We start from the raw sequence: 22340 nt of genomic DNA on the forward strand, positions 1-22340 counted from the left end.
TCCAGACTACTACCTTACATGCTTGCATAAAGTTTAGTTCCTTGTCTGAGATCTTAAATCCTCCATTTTCCTTTAAAAATGAATTGTGCAATGAGCAAATCATTTACATGATCTAAAGGAAAAATGCTTCAGAGACATTAGAATTTTCCTCGAATCATAACAATAATTTGAGTATGAAGTAGAATACATCACATGAAATATACATATTAAGAAACCAGCCAGTCAACCATTATAGTAGCAGAATTTGGCCGTTTAAAATTAGGACAATATAGAATTTTAGTCAAAGAGAAATAAGAGATTGGAATGTATAAATTTATGACTAAACATTGAATTTGATTTTTGGATATAAATGTAAGCTAATTTATTGAGATTTTAAAGGTGATAATAGGATTTAAAAATTATATGTGCAATGAGCAAATCATTTACGTGATCTAAAGGAAAAATGTTTCAAAGTCATTAGAACTTTCCTCGAATCATAACAATAATCTGAGTACAAAATAGAATACAATCACATGAAATATACATATTAAGGAACCAGCCAGTCAGACATTATAGTAGCAGAATTTGGCCGTTTAAAATTAATGGGACAATATAGAATTTTAGATAAAGAGAAATAATAGATTGGAATATAAATTTATGACTAAACATTGAAATTGATTTTTTAAATATAAATGTAAGCTAATTTATTGGGATTTTAAAGGTGATAATGGGATTTAAAAATGAACTATGCAATGAGCAAGTCATTTACGTGATCTTAAGGAAAAATGCTTCAGAGACATTAGAACTTTCCTCGAATCATAACAATAATTTAAGTACGAAATAGAATACAATCACATGAAATATACATTTTAAGGGACCAGCCAGCAGCCATTATAGTAGCAGAATTTGGCCGTTTAAAATTAATGGGACAATATAGAACTCTAGATGAAGAGAAATAAGAGATTGCAATATAAATTTATGACTAAACATTGAAACTGATTTTTTGATATAAATGTAAGCCAATTCATTGGGATTTAAAGGTGATAATGGGACGTTACTAAAACAATATTTAGCTTTCCACGGTTTATTGAATTGAAGATGAAGAACATCAAATCTTAAACAGAATTAACCATGCTCTAATTTTGAAATTGTCAACCCATGCTCTAATTTTGAAATTGTCAAGAATACATATGGCCCATTGTTAGCATTATATTCATTCATAGGCTCATATACATTGGTCTTAAGTTTTAGAACACTAACGTTGAACCAATTAGTATTTAATAGAAAGTAGAACGTTAAAAACAAAACACTTACGCCTAACTTTTTGTGGGTTTACATGGGTTGCAATGACAACAACTGTTTCATCTTTTAGGGTTAAAAGTTTGGCATGGACATCGACCGCAAGTTCTTTCCAAAGAGATATGTATACGTTGTCACCACTACAACAAACACCATATATGTTACACAGTTACAGACTTACAAAATGTAGAACGACTCTGAAAAAAAAATCCAATACCTTTCTAAAATGCAAGTATGTATTAAACTGAAAGTTGTCTTTGAAGGGTGGTTCTGATCTTTGTTTTCAAATGTTCGAGACGAGGATATTTGGCCAACAACATCTGGTGAGTGGGTAAATGTAGATATAAATCATATACTGAAGAACAGAGTGGAAGCTAAGAGACCAGAAATACGAACAATGCAAAAAAGGTTGTTACCTGGAAGCTCCTCACCCTTGTTTACCATATCAAGCAAGTCTGAAAAAGTAGAGAACCTAAAATAATCAAAACCAATAGAGCATTGTCATTTTTTAACAGTCTCCAAAGACGTTTTCTCCGTGAAAACAATTCTCCACTTGTGCTTGGTGCGACGATAACGGTTGGAGGATGCAACAACATCGAAATCATTGATGCTGTACAACTGGCCTTTAACCAATTGATCTTGAAACTTAGACACACAATTAGGAACAACTGAAGCTTGTATAGCACAATCCTGAAACAAAGGCTAAATGAATGTGTTAAAATGGAGGTAAATCAGGGGTCAAGAGGAACAATCATAGAGATAATATACATTTTCATCAGTAAGGAGACATTTTCATTAGGAACAATAAGTAACATATTGTTTCTTCAAAAGTCTCGAACTTCCCAAATATGGATGACCCAAACAACAATCCTATTGATACCAGTGTTGTGTATTTCGTTGGAGGTTGAATCAAGGGTAGAGTAGGGTGCTATTGTTTTAGTTTTACCCATGGTGTGTGAGAGAGAAGATGAGTGTCGTCAAAGGTTGTTATTTAAAAAAAAACTTAATGCAATGGATGAGGGAGAGTAATCAGGGATTGGAATGAAATGTTAATGACCATGAAATCATAGGTGTTTGGTATTATTTTCATTACGTTATAATTGGGTGGTAAACGTAAAGATGAAAATGAAGGATATACTTCAATGGAATTTTTTAATTACCTTAAAGATTGTAATAAGTAATACAAATAACGTCATAATAATGGTTTATATGATTCTAATTGGTAGTGAAGATCTAAACCCCTTTCTTAATATTTCTAAATTTGATACCAAGCAATTTAAAAACGATTTTGGACAGGATTAATGTTACATACAATTCAGAACTTCAAATAGGTGTTCGGGATCTTGACACAGACATTAAACCAGAAATGATTTAGAATTTGGTGGTGGAGTAGGAAAATTAAACCAAAGAAACCCAAGGATTAGGAGATTTTTGTGAAGGTACATCGGAGGTGGTAGCTGCTGGGAACGATGATTGTGAGAAAGTGAGTATAGGTGAATTTGACATCGTTTGGTTCATATCCTCCTGATGGGTGTAAAGGCTGTCAATTATATTTGCTGGACTTGTAACTGGTTTTATTTTGTTAGGCCCAATTTAAAAATGTAAAAACAATGGCCTTTAAGAATAAGAGAGGACATGTGTCAGTTATATAATAAGCCAGATGTCATGCTCTAAGCAGAAGTTGAGAAAAACCTTCTCTTATTATATAAGATTTTTTAGTGTAGCATTCATTGTACCATTCAAACAAACTTGTAGCATCCATTGTACCAACTGTTATTTTATTTTATTTTGAAAAAATTTTAAATTTATTCCAAAACCAAAAATTGTGTAAATATCGATATCATATCTTATTTATGTGCTGGGTAATATTTCGTATGATTACTTTTTCAGAAATCATCAAAAAAATAAAAACAAACTACATAAAGACAAATTTTGCGGATCACAATTCTGAGGTTCCGTAATTTTCATGCGTGTATACTTTTTACTCTTTTATATGTTTTAGAGTCTCTAGACAATTGTAATGATCAGAATATTTTTAAATCACGGATTAGATCGAGAAGGAAATCTGATAACGTAGAACCACGATCATAGTTTGCGTCGTATAGCTATATATCGCAACGGAACAGCTCATCACTTTCAGTAAAGTCAGTAATTGATTTTTTGTCTGAAAGAAGATATAGCAACTATTGAGATCACACAATATAAACAGTTTGACTGAAAGAAAATAGAGCAATTATTGAGATCACACAATATAAACTTCAATGCCCCATAGGAAAATATGCATTTGAAGCCTCAACGTTATGACACGGTTGGTTGGCAGCAGGGCGGAGGCAGTTAAGGAGGTGAAGGGGTCAGCTGACACCACTAATTTTTTTTTTTTTTTGGGTATATTTTCAAGTAGAAATTATAAAATGACCCTAGTAAATTTTATATTTTGACCCCTAAATTTAAAATTTTGATTTTAACCCTTTAAGTTTTATATTTTGACCCTCCTAAAAGTTTACATTTGTACTCATCAATTAAATAAATTTTCATTTTAACCTTCTAATTTTTGCATTTTACTCGATTCCAAAAAAAAAAAAAAAATTTGACCCCTCTAAAATGTGGGTCTGGCTCCGCCAATGGCTGGCAGGGACCATTTTCACTGTAACAATGAAAGTGCCGCGTGTTAACGTGAATGTCAGCCAAAATAAAATTTGGGGAAAAACAACATTATGATTCATGACTATGCATATACACCAAGTGCCACGTACCCCACGGAGACGGTCCCGGCTAACTCGACAGTAGTTTTTTTCCATAATTCGCTATTATTGCCATTTTTTAGGTCTTACTAGTTTGCTTCTAGATTGTGCGTAAGCAATTTATACAAGCTACAAAAAAGTGAAAGGGTACTTCCTCCTTTTATGGCTAAACAAAAGTGATTAATTCCTTTCTAAATTCTTTCTACAGTCGTCTAAAAACCTATACACATTTATGGTTGAATTTAATTACCCTCATCATGTTCAGGTGCTATACGTTTGATCTTGACAGATAAGGCCTAGTTTCGATATTTAGTGAACAAATCAGTACAGAAACCGATTCGGGATAACATGCAAAGTTTTCTGCTAACGAAAAAGTTAACAGTACAGTAACCCGTTTTATTATTTTCTTGAAAATTTTATGTTAGATAAAGACTTGCCCCACACATATATATATATATATATATCGATACACTTAAATGGATAAAGATATTACTGGATTTATAGTAAAGTATTTTTCTATGGTTGAGTTAATTATGAATTGAGTAAATTATTTATATATGTATACATTTTACCTTTTCCCGTTTATTTATGTGACTATAATCAATTGTATGTGGAATAAAAAATTTATAATATATCCTGTCCAAATATCTCGCTACATTAAAAGATTCCCATTCGTCACTCTTGAATATATCATTTCTATTTCTGTACTATATATATAAGGGAGAGAGCCTCATATAGACTATAATAGAAATAATAATTACTAACTATAATAGAAATAAACTTATCAAAAAGATCAGATGATGTACGCTGATTCATCAAGACGAAGATCGAGTCGACTAGAGAAGTGATACGTGCAGAGATCTGACTGGTTCACCAGAGTACAAAACCCACACACAAAAAAAAAACGAAAATGGGGAGGATGACGTGGTTCGACGCCGACGGGATGAAGAGAGGAGAGTGGGCGGCGGAGGAAGACATGAAGCTCGTTGCTTACATCAAAGAACACGGTCTCGGCAACTGGGGTTTATTGGCTAAGAGAGCCGGTATAAATCTATACTTACACCATATACATTAATGTGTACGTCAGTACGTGCGTCCCTAGCTATGTTTGTGTCTCTTTCAAAGTTCAGGCTTCGAAGAAGCTAGGATCTTTAGATTCCAGTTTGTGTCGGAGAACTAAAGATTTTGTTTCGAGTAGGTTTTGCATTGTTTTAATTTTCTCCAATAGTGAACAATATTTTTTCATCTGATAGATTTGGAGGAAATTTTAGTAACCAAATAGTTTCTCTCATTTTATTCATGGTATCAGAGCTCATTTTATTCATTATCTTCAATAATTATCTTGAAAAGATGATATTAGGAGATCTTGGAGATTACAAGATCAAGTTAAATAGAAGAATATTACACAAATATTAACTTTCCATTTAACTCGATCTCGTAATCTCCGAGATCTTCTAATATCCTCTTTTCAAGATAATTATTGAAGATTTGTTAGATGATATTTTTAGGAAGTAAATTTAGGAGTACATGAAATTTTCACAAAATTGGTAGTTCTGTTAACCATATAAATTTAGAGTAATAGGAAAAGATAGATTTTAGGAACTTTTAATACTTTTAATTTTCTGATAATCCTATTATTTAAATGCATAAAAAAGGTCTGCAAAGATGTGGAAGGAGTTGTAGGTTAAGGTGGATGAATTATTTGAGGCCTGGGATTAAAAGAAGCAAGTTCACTCCTCAGGAGGAAAATGAAATCATCAAGTTCCATGCTCTTCTTGGAAACAGGTAAATTGGTTTGTAATTAAATGTAAACCTAACCCAACATTGGTCAATAATGTTTTCAGTCAATTATGCAGCACTAAATTATTAGAGCTAGCAATATGGTACATTCTCTTAAATTTAATGATGATACATAGGTGGGCAATAATAGCTAAGCAAATACCGAACCGAACAGACCATGACAAACCATTGGAACTCATGTCTTAAGAAAAGACTAGCTAAAGAAAGAATCGATCCAATGATGACTCATGAGCCAACGTTCCTCACCGTCGACGAAGCCACCTCCTACCCAACTACGTTGCCGTCTCCGACACCGAACACTTCTTCTTCTTCTTCTTCTTCTTCTTCCTCCACAAGCTCTGCACGTCTCCTTAACAAGCTCGCTGCTGGTATCGCCTCGAGAAAATACAGACTCGACAGGATCAAGATGGTGATATTTTCTGAACAACCAAGAGAAGCCAGTGATAAAGAGAAAATTCTGATAACCATGGACGAGAAGGATTTGATTGCTTGTTTTATGGACATTGATGAGAAGCTGAATACGGCGTCGTTTTGTGATGACACTACTACTGCTACGTCGACTGGCTTTGTGGCTTTTGATGACTTACTCAATAATTGACCCGTATTTGTAACACCAGTATCCCAAAATAACACCACAAAGCAAGAGGGACTTGCCCAACCACTAAAAATTCACACCTGGTTAAGTGGTTATTAATTTAAAGTTAATAACAAAAATGATGCTCTCAGTTCTTTTTTATTTATAGTTCCTTGCTAGGCAGAGCCAGCTTTTAGTGTACTGCTTGTTGGACAGACTGCAGTGTAATGGCTGCTGTACTTGTTTGTCTCAACTTCGTAATGGTCCAATTCAAATGCTCAAACTCTACGGAACTCTAAGCAATTTGCTTATTAATTATTTGAGCTGCCTATCCAAAAAATATTCACACGAGAAGTGATACAAACTATATAGACAGAATACTCGTACTATATATATTTTTTTTGAAAAAACTGTGCCAACTTCCAACTAAACCTTCAATTTCTTTGCTGAAATGAAGGATTGGATGGAACCCTCCGGTGGTCTTCTTTGATCAAGCATCACACAAGATATGAGCAGAGCGATCCACCGGCACATAAACTTTAGAGGATACTGACAGCAAATTCTAAGAGGTAAGCACGAACCATCCAAATCTATCAAATTATAAGAGTATGATTAGCATGAACAAACAAAAATATAACCACCAAAACTAAACACGAAATAGTGAATTGTAAAAAGAACATTAAGCATCCAAATTCAAATGTTACAGAAAATTTTAAGAGTTTCTTTTTCCTAATTAAAAAAAAAAAAAAAAAAAAGGTACAATAATTTCCCGGAAGTGAAGGTATCCATTGAGATAAGGGTGGCTTTTTTTCAAAGATATTGTCATATATTAGGGTCATTTTTAAAAATACACATAACCCATTTAATGAGGCGGGCCTGGTCCATGCAGCGTGTACAGAATTTATAGAGCATGTGATTGGTATCATTGTATCAAGCGAATTTTGTGGTTGCAAATTGTAGACGAACTAGACTACTAGTATTTAAGCGAGCTTTGGAATTTTCTGTGGAAGTCATTCCTGATTGTGTCATTGATGAAGCGCTTAGGTGCTTTCATTTCTCCACGTGCCTGGTTCTTGAAGACAACATCATCATCCCACCTGAAAACAAAAGAGATACGTAGTTTTTAACTATCTACCTCAAACAGTTAATATATAATCCCAAGATATCATGAAGAAAAAAAAGATTACAAAAGATGCTAACCTCCTTTTGACATTAACGAAGTTGGACCATTAAGCAGTGGGTTTCCTTTGATAAGTTCCTCTTCCTTGGCGTCTTCCATCTTCTGCTGCTTTTCCTGGAAAATGCGTATGACACATAAGTAATAGAGAACATCATATCAAAAAAGATGAGAATAGAGAAACATTAACTTTAAAAAACCTATCATATCCATTTTATTAATAGTAATCTGAGCAGAAACGTCATAGACAATAGCAATTAACATTACCTTCCTGAGCCTCTCTTCCACTCTTTCTTTCTTTATCTGGTCGAGTTTAGCCATAAGAGCTTCAGTGTCGTCCTCATCATCATCGTCACTTTCATCGTTATTTTTGTTATCAACATGAGAATCATCAGCATCTACACTGCGAGGAATAATCCCATCTTCATGATCCCTTTTAGAGCCTAAACATTAGGGCATCCAGGTTAGAAAACATATGATCAAATCAAACCAAATCTGACACAAATAATGGACGGTGAAATAAAAAGTATATATAGGAGAGACATGAGTATATAGAATCCCATAGATAGAGATGTGCTAACAATACTATCCATCTCATCTCAGTAGCCCAAAGACAAAGTACTCTTTTGAATTCAATAAACCCTAGATTTCTGGACAGTATATCTCATCAATAAAAAAAAAAAACATTTCAACTGAATTCACATGTAATATCTAATTCGGACCGAATCAAGGAAGACAGAGAAGAGTTTAGAAAGCTTACCTCGGCTTTAAAGTTGTGTGAGCGGCGACATCACGGGACGAATACTTCTGAGACGGACCAAAGATCCGAGCACCACCTTGCTCGTTACCTCCCTTAGCTGGAGGCCAGGTAGGTCGTGCTGCAGTCGTCATCTTCTGAAAACAAAAACCCTACCTTTACGATCAGAGATAACGAACGACGAAGAGGACTCTCAGGCGCGTTAACGAGATAGAAGAAGTGATCAATTTATATATATTTTTTTCGGGAAATTAAGTAGCCTTCAGTTTATATTTACGATCCTTTAATTGTATTAACCGACTTTAAGATATCTTTATCTCTAATTAAGGTCCTTTTTGTTAATCGACCTTAATTATTATTATTTTTTTTTTTTTAAAATTGTAATCAGCAACTTTTTCACTAGAATAAAGTTTGTAATTTTGTTGATAATACAATCTTTTTCATAGTAAGAAGAAGTGACACTTCTTTGATTGAAAGATGGAAGGCAAAACTTTGATTGTAAAAATGTGCTTGTAATGAGTCTGACGCAAAGAGCTTCTGTCCGTCCATCACTGCTAAGATAGATAATACTTGTCGCTTCCCGGGAACTTGCAAGCCAATACGTGCAAGCGTAAGTGGCTGCAAAATCCTTAATGGGTCGAGAATATTAAGCAATAGAGAAGATGAAGAAGTGTTGGTAAGAGGAAGAAGTAGGGGAAGAAGCAAAGAAGCATTGGGCCATTAAGTTAATTAAGCCCGTTAGCGGGTTTCGTTGATTATGAATCACATAAGTTAAATCAGTAGATTAAAAAGGAGAGAGTAGTTTATTAAATACGTTAATTTATATTGATGTAAGAGATCATATCTATCAAAGAAGAATGAGAGTCTAAGAGAAGCCAGAACTAATATCCAACATTGGGCGCAACGTGGCTAGGTGATTTTTTGAGTCATACGAGTGATTCCGGTTTCTCTCCCGGAGTTGTAGACTAATTACCAAGGAGCGATGGAACACCTTAAAGGCATTTTTTGGAGGTGTTATTTTTGACCAGGTCGTTTCTGGTTTAAGTAAACTATGCGGTATCTTGGGAGGCACCTTCGCGAGGCGTTACTCCAACCCGATCATTTCTGAGTGCAAGACTATGTGTTTCTCAGAAAGAGGTGTTACGAAGATCAACATTCATGTACAGTCTTCATCTTATGTGTTTAACGGTGGAAGTTAGATTAGCCAATCAAGACTAAAGAAGATATTTCATAGGAAATAAACTGATCTGATGCTTAGGTATTGATTTGATTTTTCCATAGATAATATTCATCTATGGAAATTGAAAACTCAAAAGAAAAGAGTTGATTAAAATCAAATAAAAAGAGACACAAAACACGTTTGTTATAATCTTTTTGGAGTTTTGTTTTCGTCATCTAGTATAAAATATATACATACCTATATATAACTACAAGACAGTTTGCTAAAAATTGAATATAAAGAAACGAAAAGCGTCGTATCAAACTACATAATTCTTATCTTTTTTTTTGCATAATTCTTATCTTTGCCTCCTCAGTCTACTCATACGCCAGCCACAACGATTCCGATTCTTCAAAATTAGAATCTGTAAATGTTTTCAACCCATCACGCACCTTTCATTTACCCTTATAACTGGTGAATTTACATAAGATAAACACAGAGATGATATCGTCTTTTTGTTAATACTTCACAGTATAATTCATCTTTTGTTAAAAATATTTTACACAAGAGTTTATGTCATCCACGTACCAACTAAATCTTAACAGTTTAAATCTTACGTTTCAAATTCGAAATATTTACACGAGAGGTGATACTAACTTACAGACAGAATACTCATACTATATAACTATCATAGTTATAAATCAAGTTACAAGTACGAACATAATAATAATACTGTTAGCACGAACATACGAAATTTAACCAGCAAGCAAAACTAATACGAAATAGTGAATTTTAAATATCCAAATTAAATTATTAAAGTAACACCAAAAGAAAAAGAATAAGAAGATAAACTCCTTTAGTCCGAATGATCAGATTTCCTGTAAGCCATTGAGATTTGGTACAGAATCTATAGAGAGTATGTGATAAAGTTATCAAACGAAATTTATGATTGCAAATAATCCACCCACCGTGTACAGTATATAGCGCATGTGATAGCCGTGTTTGTGGTTGCAAATTATAGACCAACTAGTATTTAAGGGAGCCTTGTTTCACCACCATTTCATCAATACAAGCTTATAACTAATCCATGTACATTTGGTGGTCAAACAACTAATTAATCGAAAGATGGAGGGCAAAAATTTGATTCTAACTGTGCTCGTAATGAGTCTGTTCATACCACAAATTCAAGTTGACGCAAAAAGTTGTTGTCCGTCCAGCATTGCTAGATCTATCTATATTAGTTGCCGCCTGGCGGGTAGTACAAAGTCATTCTGTGCAAGACTCGGTAAGTGCATATTCGTTAGTGCGAAGACATGTCCTGACGGATATACGAACGACATTTTCGAAAACACAGGTAATTGATTTATATTATGTTTTATTATGCAAGTTATTTGTTATATGACGGATAACGGTTTCATTTTTCTAACGTGTTCTGAATATTTGTCTCAAGGTGATGTTGTTCATGAATATTGCAAGTTAGGGTGTGTATCATCCGTGTGCAGTGCGTTAACCACTCTCGGGAACTCCGGTAAAGCAAATTAAATAAACTCGTTATTTTTATTATCATGCTTTCATTTTAATAATCGACAAGAGAATATATAATCCGTTCAAATTTTGTTTCGATGACTAGATGGAAGTGAAACCGAAGCGATTAAAAAATGTGCCAGCGCATGTTCTACAGTTTGCACCAAGGGTTCGATGAATGTAACTGAAACTGCATAGACAACCATGAAAATACAACGTATGTCTCGGTGAAAGGGGTGGTCATCTTTCACGTATGTCTAGGTGAAGGGGTGATCATCTTTCTTAGCAGGGCTGGTCCTTGAATTTTGGTGGCCTAAAGCATATTTTTTTAATGTAAAATTTAATAATTTCTTTCACAAAAAATACTAAAATATAACTAAAAAATATTTTTAAAGTTATTGATGTATACAAAACGAGACAACATGATTTTGCAATCCCTAATTCCCAAATACATTCATTATTTTAAAATCATAATCTTTGATTTGATAATAATCCAGAATACTTGATAGTATATCATTATAATAAAATAAGGATTAAAGTTAAGAAGGAAAAAAAAAACAAAAGCTTACTCAGTTACTCAGCAACAGCAATGATCAATGTTCTTGTGTAGAATTTTTTAATTTTTAGTTTTGTTTGAAGAAATTAAATATTTTAATATTTAGTAGAATTTAAATTTAATATTTGGACATTTTCTTGTAAAAAACAGGAAATAAACAAAATAATGAAAATTTTTTTGACAACTCCTACACAGAAAAAAGGAAAACAGAAACATGTGAACGAGAGCAAATGATCAAAAAAAACTGTAAAAGGGAAAAGAGAAAAACGTAATTAAAAATCTGATGTGAAAAACACTCGAACCAAGGACAAACTCTAAATTTGAAGATACATAACCAGCTGACCTATATAATCTCTTGAAGATGTGACCTTAAAATTATTTATATATTATGTGGCCTAAAGCAAATGCTTTGGCTGCCTTATGGGTGGGCCGGACCTGTTCTTAGTATTGTTTTTCATGTTTTCAATAAATGTTTGTGTGAGAAATATATTACTTTTGTGCTCGTGTGTGTATGTGCGAAGATGGTTGTCTATGCCTTATAATCTCTGTTTGTTAAATAATGAATAATGTGTTTGCATCCATCTTTTGCTCTCGACCATTTTTCTTTCTTTTTCTTTTGGTATATGCCACAATTAAAATACAATATTCTTCTTTGAACGGAGTGGTCATATAAGGAGCTCATATCATGACAACATAAATGCCACTGAATTAACAACAGTGTTAAGGTTTGCTCACTGTAGATTAAATTGGCAAAGCCAACTAGCCTTGTATTAATGTGTCTATACTCTAAATTAGGTAATCGTAAATCTCAATTAATCAAATCAAACCTCTAAAATCGTCGAATTCACGCTAAAACAAACTTATAAGATTCAATGAGAATGTTTTAATTTATATTATTATAACTTATAAGCAATTAAATTTAATAATATTTAATTATTTTGCTTCACTTTAGAATTGAAGTTGTTATTACAAATATAATGATGAATTGGATAGAATCATACAATGAAAACCTATATGAGATTGGTATGTCCATGTGAACAATAAAACTTAATTGACTCAAAGTTCAAAAACATAATTCCATTATTGTATATTTTGGTTCCAGACCGTAATCGGATTGAAGTTTGCTTGACTCAGGAAATATTAAAAATTAATAAAAACCAACATATTAGATTCCAGCCGGCGTCGTTATGTTTGAAGTGTTTGCTTTTTGTCGACGTTGCTTTCGTCGCCATGACTGAATGAATAATGATGTGTTGGCATTTGACATTACAAAGAAGGTCATATTTTTCTAATATAAAGAAAAAAGGTATCCAATCCAATCTATATACGTGTTTACAAATTTGAGAAAATAATATTAGTATGTATGATTATCTTTTTGGTTCTACGAAGACAGATACAAATAACCTGCTCCCTCAATCTTGTGTTCCGCGTAAGAGAAGATAAGACCCATGCACCTCCCTTTAAATTAGTTTTAGAGTTTTGGTTAACATAATTTAACTATTTCTAAAAATTAAATAGAGAAACACAAAACACGTTGTAACTAACTACATTATTATCCTAACTAGGTGCTTTCCCATGCAACACGTGAGTTGTGGTGTAGTTGACACTTTCTTGAGAGAATATAACTATGAATAGATTAGAAAGGCAAGAAATATAAAAAAAAATATTTTTTTATGTAAATAAAATAAAAATTGAATACAATGTTAAATATATATAATACTTTCTACATTAAAATATAGAATCAAACTCTTACAAGTTACAACACATAGGAGATATAACAACATTTGATATTGGTAGGAGAGGAGGAGAGAATGTTTACTATAAGATGGTAATCCAAATTAGATAATGGAGATGAATCTTTAAAAAATAGAACAATGTAATATCTATATATATATAATACTTTCTAAATTAAAATATAGAATCAAACATTTGATATTGGTGGGAGAGGAAGAGAGAATGATTACTTATAAGATAATAATCCAAATTAGATAAATGAGATAAATCTTTTAAAATAAGAACAATGTAAAATATATATCATGTAGTCTCTAAAATTAAAATTTAGCATTAACAATTTACAATGATATTTCATTTGTTTTTTACAACCCATACAACAAAAATAAGAAATCAAAAATAACAAAAAAACGAAAAATGATTTGAGGTATTGTAGAAGAGAATGAGAGAATGTGAAAATGAGATAGTAAAAGAATGTCAATATGAGAGAATGATAGATTGAGAGAATGCTTATTTATATGATAAGAAATGATGGAAGTTACATTTAGAACTATGGAGTTACAATAGTAATTTATTGTGTTTGAAATTAAATTGAGTGGTAGAATATGNTAGTCTTTATAAATGGATAAATGGATAATTATATTGATCTTTAAATATGATATTGATCTTANTTTTAATGTGTGAGTTAAATGTATTGTGTTTATTGGATCTTAAATATTGTTTAAAGCAATTAGAAAGCAAATAAAAAAATAAAAAAAAAATTAGAAAACATTAAATGAAAATCAACCAATAAAGAGAGACTAAAACCTTACTTTTATATATATCATATATTGCTTTAAACTTTGAAATGAGAAATATATTATACACAATAATTTTACATGAGAAATATATTCATTTAGCCAACCAAAATATGAATATAAGTTTAGCCAACCAAAATAAATAAAAAATATTAAAACTTAACCAAAAATAATTTCTCTTGAAAGATAATAAGTTAGTAGGAGGAATGAATTAATGTACAATTATTGGATAGGAGTTACATTTGAGTTAAATGGAGTTACATGTCTTTAATTATAAATAAATATTTTAATTTTTTATAACCTAAAATAAAAGGAATACCAAGTGGCTGAATCAAAATTCACATGATTTGGTTGTTTGTTGATATAAACTCAACACTTACACATAATATTTCAAAATAAAAAATATTACTTTTTAAGTGACAAACTAAATTAGTTTTCTTATAAAATTATATGAATTCTTCAATCTCAATAATTTTTAAAATCCCAAGGATAACTTATATTTTTTTGGTTTTCACTCATCAATTTAATTTATAGTGCTAGATTTCATACTAATGGTTTCATCTTTAGAGAATTTAGTGAAATGATATTTTTAAAATTATATTTTATTTTTATATTTAAGTTCCAGTTGAATATGTTTTTTTTTTTTGGATCATTTTTTATTTAGATTAAAGACACTAAAAACCAATTGTTTAATTATGTTCTTTTTGTTTTCAAAAACCTCAAATCATAAAAAAAAAATAATATATATTATATTGATCTCTGCAGATTTATCAATTGGATCACAAAACAAAATAGTCTTTATAAATGGATAAATGGATAATTATATTGATCTTTAAATATTATATTGATCTTTATAAATTATTAAAAATGATACATGAATATGTGAGATAACCAGAGACATAATAGATAATTACATATGGATCATTTCAACTTTATGATCTTATTGTGTGGTGAATATTGTAAGGAAGTATGAAAATAATGACTTATAAGATGTTAATATAAAATAGAAAATGGAGATAAACATTTTAAAAGATTAAAATAAATATATAAGATATACATATCATACAAACTCTAAAACTAAGCTTTTACAATGATATTTGATTTGATTTTTTATAACCCATACAACAATAATAACAAAAAAAATACAAAACAAAACAAAACAAAACAAAAAAAAGAGATTTGAGAGTAGTAGAAGAAGATGAGAGAATGAAAGAATGATAGACTAAGAGAATAAGATAATGAGTATTTATAGGAAGAGAAATGATGAAAAATTAAATTTAGAAAAATGAGAGTTACAATTCTAATTTATTGTTTTGTTTTAATACAATTGATTAATTCAACTTAGTGAAAAAATAAAGTTAATGCATAATTTATAGGGAGAAGCTATAAAGATTTCAGTTTTATATTATGTGAGTAAAATGTGAAAATTAATTGTTTTTAAATTTGTGTTTTAATATAAATTATTTTGTTGTTGAAATTGCATTGCCAAGTGGACCAATAAGGAGAGACTGAAACTCTACTTTTATATATATGATTTCCCAACTCCAATCTACTATCATACGCTTCATAATTAATGCTTCCACTGTATTAAGCCAACCATAACGATTCCGATAGTCCACTTTTTCGAAATTAGAATCCGTCAAAATGTTTTCAAATCCATCACTCACCTTATAGCTAGTGAATTTACAGAAAACAAACACTTCAAGAGCCAAACACAGAGATCTATTCTCTTTTCGTTAAGAGTATACCAACTAAATCGATCTTACGTTTCAAATTCATAATATTTACACGAGAGAAGTGATACCAACTTTATAGACATATTACCCCTAATATATTCTAGAGCAAACTGTTTCAACCTTCCTACTAAACCTTTCATACTTGGTTGAAAACAAAGGATCGAGCTAGGGGTTGGGTATCACACATGCTTGTCTACTTTGAGGTATAAGCCGGGTTACTCTTACACTTCTTTGCTTATCTGTATACTTAGACAGTCCGGAAAGAACCCTGCAGTATTAATCTTCTTTGATCAAGCATCACACAAGTTATGAGCGAAACGATATTGAGAGATTGATGAAATCGAATATTTCAAGAGTATGAAAATCATGAAGAATGAGAAAGATCTAAAAGATCATTGATGTCCTACTTTATGAAATTTACTATTATATTAAGATGTAATATTTACATTTATATCTATTTTAGTTGAGGAAACTTAGATCACTTAAGACAACATAACTGGCTTGTACCTTAATTTTTAAGATTCTAATAATATTTTTTCTAACACATTTGTGTGTTCTTACTCTTTTTAATTTATCATGGTAGAGTAGAGCCGGGTTCCAAATAATGTGGATTATATAGTTTGTTTGCTTCCATCATTTTTTTTCCAAAAAAGACATCGACGTGATCTTGTTGGAGTTTGGTCACGGTTAAATTTCAACTTCACTTAGAAAACTTTCTGGTTCCTTGGAGAAGAAAAAATCATGTTAAGGTACGGTGTTACGATTGTTTTTTTCCACCTTCTCAAAACATTAATCTAACTGCAAAACTGTTTTTGTTTTCGGAAAAAGAAAAAAAAAAAACTACAAGAGAGTTAGTTATATAATTCGAAACTCCCACAAAACACGTTGTAATAAACTAATCTTTAGATATTACCCCCTTCAAACCCCACATACGCTTCTTCCAATGAAGTTTGTGGTTGCAAATAGTAGACTAACTAGTATTTAATAGACAGACGCTTGTGTCATCACAATTTCATCAATACAAGCTTATAAGTTTCCATATACATTTTGTGATCAAATAACTAATCAATCAAAAGATGGAAGGCAAAGATCTTATTGTATGTGTGCTCGTAATGAATCTGTTCATGGCACACATTCAAGTTGATGCAAAGAGCTGTTGTCCGTCCAGCACTGGTAGAAATATCTATAATACTTGCCGCCTGGCTGGAGCTTCCAGGGCAGTTTGTGCAAGCCTTAGTAGCTGCAAAATAGTTACTGGATCATGTCCTAACGGATATACATATGATATTCTTGAAAACGAAGGTAAATTGATTGATATTGTGCTTTATTACAAGACGGATTATGATTTAAGTTTTTTTGATGAGTTTTGATATATGTATCAAGGTGATGTTGTCAATGAATACTGTAAGGTTGGGTGTGTATCATCTGTGTGTGGCGCGGTCACTACTCTCCAAAACTCCGGTAAAGCAAACTTACCAAATTTATTATCATTCGTACCAAATGTTTTTTTTGTAATCGACTAGAAAATAATTTGTTTAACTTTTGTTTTGGATGACTAGACGCAAGTAAAATCGTGAATGGAGCAGTTGAAAAATGTGTCAACTTATGTTCTACAGTCTGCACCAAAGGCTCGATGAATGCAGTTGAGACTGCAACTGCCTAGACAACAATACCCATCCATGAAGATACCACGCCATCCGGAGGTGAAGCGGGTGGTCATATTTCATAGTGTTGTTTTTCATGTTTTTAATTATTGTCGTGTATGTGACAAAAAATATTTGATTCTCGTGTGCGTTTGTGATGTGCTTGCCTTGAAGGTTGACGATCCCTAGATTGTATATGCCTTCTACTCCCTATCTTTTAATAAATGAATAATATGTTTGTACTCATCATATGCTCTCGACCAGATTTCTATATGAATCTCATATTATGACAATATATGCTACTTAATCAACTACAGTAGTGTTAAGGTTTTCAAACTAATAATATTGCCTAGTTAGGGATCCTTGTTTATGCGTGTCTATGTACTCTAAATTAAATGCTAAATCTAACCAATTAATTAATCAAATCAAAACTCGAAAATATCGGTTTTCACCCTAACACAAATTTATAAAAGTCCATTAATATTTTTCAATTTATATTAATTTTAGCAGTTGGATTTCACAACATTAAATTATTTTGCTTTCTTTTTTGGTTTTTTTTTTATAAAGTACAAGTCGTTATTACAAATATAATCATGAATTTGATAGAATCATATAGTGAACACCTATATATGAGATTGGTTTTTCCCCCATGAAAATAAAGCAAAGCAACAAACTATAGGTAGGGTGTGTGAAACAAGGAAACGTAATTGACTCATATTCTGAAATAGGTTTCGTACTTTCTCAATACCAAATAATTCGTGTATTCCATGAACTCGGTCGTTTTTTATCGATCTCACATTTGTAAACATGTTTCTACAGATTTAAAGAGCAATCCTTCAGATTAATTGTGTCGTCAACACTTGGGTAAAACTTAGAAACATGATTTCGTAACAGAATATTAGGTTCCAGACGGCGTCGTATGTGTTAAGTGTTTGCGTTTTTGGACCGTTGCTTTCTTCGGTCATGGCTAATGACGTGTTAGATAGCAAAAATAACAAAGAAGGTCACATGACTCATGCACTTTTCTAATGTAAATGTAGGCCTAATAAAATTAATTAACGTGGTGGTAGCAGGTTCAAATACTGAACCAAAAGAATATAGGTATCAGTCCCCATACGTGTTTGCAAATTTGATAAAAAAAAGTAGTAAGTATGAAAATCTTTTTTATGAACTAATTGTTGTATATACTCTACGAAAACAAATGCAAATAACCTGCTCCCTTAATCTTCTGTGTCGTGTAAGAAAAGAGTCAAAGACCCACCTCTCCCTTTATGATAATTTTATTGTACATATTACATTTCCATTACAGACTAATATTTTAGATTTACGTAAACATAACTTCACTATTTTCAAACATCAAAAGTCCTTTTTCCATTTAAAATACAAATCAGGCAACAAACATTTGGTCCCAACATATTATTCAAATTGATACTTTAAAATTAAACAAAGAAACACAAAACACGTTGTACCAAACTTCTTACATATATGTATATCTACATAACTAGAACAAAATTAGTTTAAAAAAAGGAAAAAAAAAGTTAAACATTAGAAACGAAACACAAACACGTTGTAACTAACTACATTCTTATCTTACTTTCCCTATTCAATCTACTCATACGCTTCATAATTTATTCTTCCACGGAATCAAGCCAACAACAACAATTCCGATATTCCAGTTCTTCGAAATTAGAATCCATAATTTTTTAACCCATCACTCACTTTATAGCTAGTGAATTTAGAGAAAATAAACACTCAAGAGCCAAGCACGGAGATCTATTCTGTTTTTCGTTAACAGTACACCAACTAAATCTTACGTTTCATATTCAAAATATTTACACGAGAGAAGTGATACAAACTTTATAGACCTTTTACTCATACGAATAGTTTTCTAACCATTTACACGGGGAGTATTACTCATAGTAAAAGACATATAACTTTTATCTTATTTCTTATGAGATTCTATAATAATAGTTTTCTAAACATTTTTGTATTTTAGTCTCACCAGATTAACAAGGTATTAGAACCGGGTTCGAAATCATGTGGCTTATATAGTTTGTTTGCTTCCACGATTTTTTTTTTTTTAAAGAGACGTGATCTTGTTGGAGTTATTGGTAACAGTTTGATTTTATCTTTACTATAAAACTTTATAGTTCCTTGGAGAAGAAGGAATCATGAAGGTGTTACGATTTTTTTCTTCTTCTCAAAACATTAATCTAACTACAAAAATGTGCTTTGCTTTCGAAAAAAAAACAACCACTGGAGAGTGGAAAGTTAGTTATATAACTCGAAACTCCCACAAAACACGTTGTTATAAACTAATCTTTAGTATATTGCCCCTTCAAACCCCACATACGCTTCTTCCAATAAAGTTTGTGGTTGCAGTTGAAGACTAACTAGTATTTAAGCAAGCCTTATTTCATCACCCTTTCATCAATACATCCTTATAACTCTCCACATACATTTTGGGATCAAACAACTAATCAATCGAGAGATGGAAGGCAAAAACTTGATCGTAAGTGTGCTCGTAACGTGTCTGTTCATGGCACAAATTCAAGTTGACGCAAAGAGCTGCTGTCCGTCCACCAATGCAAGAAATATCTATAATATTTGCCGCCTTGTTGGACGTCCCAGGCCAGTGTGTGCAAGCATGAGTGGCTGCCAAATCGTTGATGGGTCATGTCCTAACGGATACACAAAAGACATTCTCGAAAACACAGGTAAATTTATGGATTAATATTTTGCATTATTACAAATGTTATATGTAACAAGACGTCTCGCGATTTCAAATTTTTTTTGTATGTGTTATGAATTGTTGTTTCAAGGTGATGTTGTCAATAATTACTGCAAGTTGGGATGTGTATCCTCGGTCTGTGGTGCCTTAATTACTCTCCAAAATGGTAAAGCAAAGCACTACAAACTTTTATTTATTTATAATAATCGACAAAATAATAATCCATTCAAATTTTGTTTTGATGGCTAGATGCTAGTGAAATCGTGAATGAAGCAGTTAGAAAATGTGCTGACGCATGTGCCAAAGTATGCACCAAGAGTTCGATAAATGCAGTTGAAATTGCCTAGTTAAAAGATACCACATGCATCTGGAAGTGAAGTGGGTGGTCATCCTTCACAGTATTGTTTTTCATGTTTTCAATAATTGTCGTGTATGTGACAAAACCGTTAAAACTCTTGTGTCCACGTTTTAATAATTAAGCTTTTTCAAATTTGTGTATGTGCGTAGAAGGTTGTTGATCCTTAGATTGCATATGCCTTCTATTTCATATCTTTTATAATAATTATGTTATTTTATAAACCGTTCTTTCCCTCAACCATTTTCATTATTTAATTCATGTTTAAAGTTCATATCATGATAACATATGCGGCTTAGCAACAATGGACTAGACTTATTCCAAGCCTCTACTTTATTATATGAACCATTCAAAATGCCATCTATAGTTGCGGATGCAAGATCCGCACTACTGAATTAGGTGAAATGAAGAACGATTTAGGGGATAGAATTTTTGTTTATGTGGCATGTACATTATTTTGCGAAACGAGACATGCTTCTAATCATTGGAAAAAAAAGGTAAGGCAACTTTAAGAACCAGAAGAGTTGAGCCACAAAATGATTTGAAAAGAGGTCATGATTGTTCTTTATATATATATATATTATCTACTTTTTAATAAAAGGGAAGTACACAACATAGATTTTGTAGACTTTATATTTTTAATAAATGATTACAAATAGGTTATAGATAAGTTGTAGATTAAGTCATATATTAATATTAATTGTTACACTTAAATATTAGGGATATTCCAAATTGATAATTGATATATTAATGGTAACAAATAAAATCATGAATATTCCAAACTGTATTTTTGGAAGATTTTAGTCCTATATCATGTTGTTTTCAAAGATCTTTCAACATAATATTACAAATTTATTTTCCACAGATTTTATCGATAGACCACAACGTTAACCAAAGATAGTTTACGAAATTGATAGATTGATTGGTTACAAGTTAAATAGTGGGTTACAAGATAGATTACTAAATAAAACTTAACCAGTGTTATAGCACGGATACTTATCTAGAATCATTCACAATATTAAAATTACAAAATATGTATTTTTTTCAAGCCTTTATATTTAGCAAATGATTTTATTGCATGATGTTTATCCAAAAAAAACTTTTAAAAACAATAACATAATTTATATCTTATTATATAAAGTTGGGTTCTCAAAGTTAGTAACTCACCTGATCGTGACACGTGTTAGTTTTAACGATCATAGATCAAAGTTAATAACTCATCAGATCGTGACACGTGTCAATTTTAACGATTAAATATCAAAGTTAGTAACTCATCAGATCGTAACACGTGTCAATTTTAACGATCAGAATTTACCGTTTTCAAGTTTGATAAAACAAAGCATAAGATAATTGTAATCTTATTATATTAAAAAATAACTTAGATAAATATACTATGTGCCATCCATATCAAAAGTTTCACTGTAGACGACAAAAAAAAAAAAAAATCAAAGTTTCACTGTTACAAAAATTCTCAACCACTACATGGTAAAATAAATATACTATGTGTCATCCATATTTGGTCGTATAATTATACTCCTATATAACCTTTATAATATATAACCTAACACATTAAATCTTATGTCTTAAATTGCACAAATATATATATATATATATATATATATTATGTCTCTATGGTTAGCCAATTTCGGATATTGAGTACTGCAACAAGATTTGTAAAGGCACGTGCGAAGAAAACAGAGATCATGAAGAACCGATTGTCAGTCTTAGGAAAAAAGCTTGAATTGAAGTCTGAACTAATCTTTTTATTATATTAAAAAAAT

General features: G+C 31.5%; 4 protein-coding genes and 1 pseudogene across 4 annotated transcripts; 4 read left to right on the plus strand and 1 right to left on the minus strand.

The window, feature by feature from the left end:
- On the plus strand, nt 4687–6555 carry LOC104745314 (annotated as a pseudogene).
- Nucleotides 7762–8461, minus strand: LOC104748131 (protein CWC15 homolog). The gene is made up of 3 exons (XM_019236635.1): nt 8331–8461; nt 7838–8003; nt 7762–7770 (listed from the first exon to the last, which is right to left on the minus strand). Exons 1-3 carry the CDS (start codon nt 8459–8461, stop codon nt 7762–7764), a joined length of 306 nt encoding a protein of 101 aa, XP_019092180.1.
- Nucleotides 10542–11509, plus strand: LOC104745315 (probable thionin-2.4). The gene is made up of 3 exons (XM_010466513.2): nt 10542–10840; nt 10937–11014; nt 11117–11509. The coding sequence occupies exons 1-3, from the start codon at nt 10612–10614 to the stop codon at nt 11206–11208; spliced, it is 399 nt and encodes a 132-aa protein (XP_010464815.1). The 5' UTR covers nt 10542–10611; the 3' UTR covers nt 11209–11509.
- Nucleotides 16864–17697, plus strand: LOC104745316 (probable thionin-2.4). The gene is made up of 3 exons (XM_010466514.2): nt 16864–17132; nt 17214–17291; nt 17390–17697. Exons 1-3 carry the CDS (start codon nt 16907–16909, stop codon nt 17491–17493), a joined length of 408 nt encoding a protein of 135 aa, XP_010464816.1. The 5' UTR covers nt 16864–16906; the 3' UTR covers nt 17494–17697.
- LOC104745317 (probable thionin-2.4) lies at nt 19921–20696 on the plus strand. The gene is made up of 3 exons (XM_010466515.2): nt 19921–20190; nt 20296–20370; nt 20454–20696. Exons 1-3 carry the CDS (start codon nt 19965–19967, stop codon nt 20549–20551), a joined length of 399 nt encoding a protein of 132 aa, XP_010464817.1. The 5' UTR covers nt 19921–19964; the 3' UTR covers nt 20552–20696.

This window comes from Camelina sativa, chromosome 15 (genome assembly GCF_000633955.1).
Source record: "Camelina sativa cultivar DH55 chromosome 15, Cs, whole genome shotgun sequence".
NCBI lineage: Eukaryota > Viridiplantae > Streptophyta > Magnoliopsida > Brassicales > Brassicaceae > Camelina > Camelina sativa.

Coding starts and splice junctions, on each gene's coding strand:
- LOC104745317 (XM_010466515.2), top strand. CDS start 19,965: ATGGAAGGCAAAAACTTGATCGTAAGTGTGCTCGTAACGTGTCTGTTC. Junction 20,191..20,295: donor AGACATTCTCGAAAACACAG/GTAAATTTATGG, acceptor TGTTGTTTCAAG/GTGATGTTGTCAATAATTAC. Junction 20,371..20,453: donor CTTAATTACTCTCCAAAATG/GTAAAGCAAAGC, acceptor TTTGATGGCTAG/ATGCTAGTGAAATCGTGAAT.
- LOC104745316 (XM_010466514.2), top strand. CDS start 16,907: ATGGAAGGCAAAGATCTTATTGTATGTGTGCTCGTAATGAATCTGTTC. Junction 17,133..17,213: donor TGATATTCTTGAAAACGAAG/GTAAATTGATTG, acceptor ATATGTATCAAG/GTGATGTTGTCAATGAATAC. Junction 17,292..17,389: donor CACTACTCTCCAAAACTCCG/GTAAAGCAAACT, acceptor TTGGATGACTAG/ACGCAAGTAAAATCGTGAAT.
- LOC104748131 (XM_019236635.1), bottom strand. CDS start 8,461: ATGACGACTGCAGCACGACCTACCTGGCCTCCAGCTAAGGGAGGTAAC. Junction 8,004..8,330: donor CACACAACTTTAAAGCCGAG/GTAAGCTTTCTA, acceptor AGGCTCTAAAAG/GGATCATGAAGATGGGATTA.
- LOC104745315 (XM_010466513.2), top strand. CDS start 10,612: ATGGAGGGCAAAAATTTGATTCTAACTGTGCTCGTAATGAGTCTGTTC. Junction 10,841..10,936: donor CGACATTTTCGAAAACACAG/GTAATTGATTTA, acceptor ATTTGTCTCAAG/GTGATGTTGTTCATGAATAT. Junction 11,015..11,116: donor AACCACTCTCGGGAACTCCG/GTAAAGCAAATT, acceptor TTCGATGACTAG/ATGGAAGTGAAACCGAAGCG.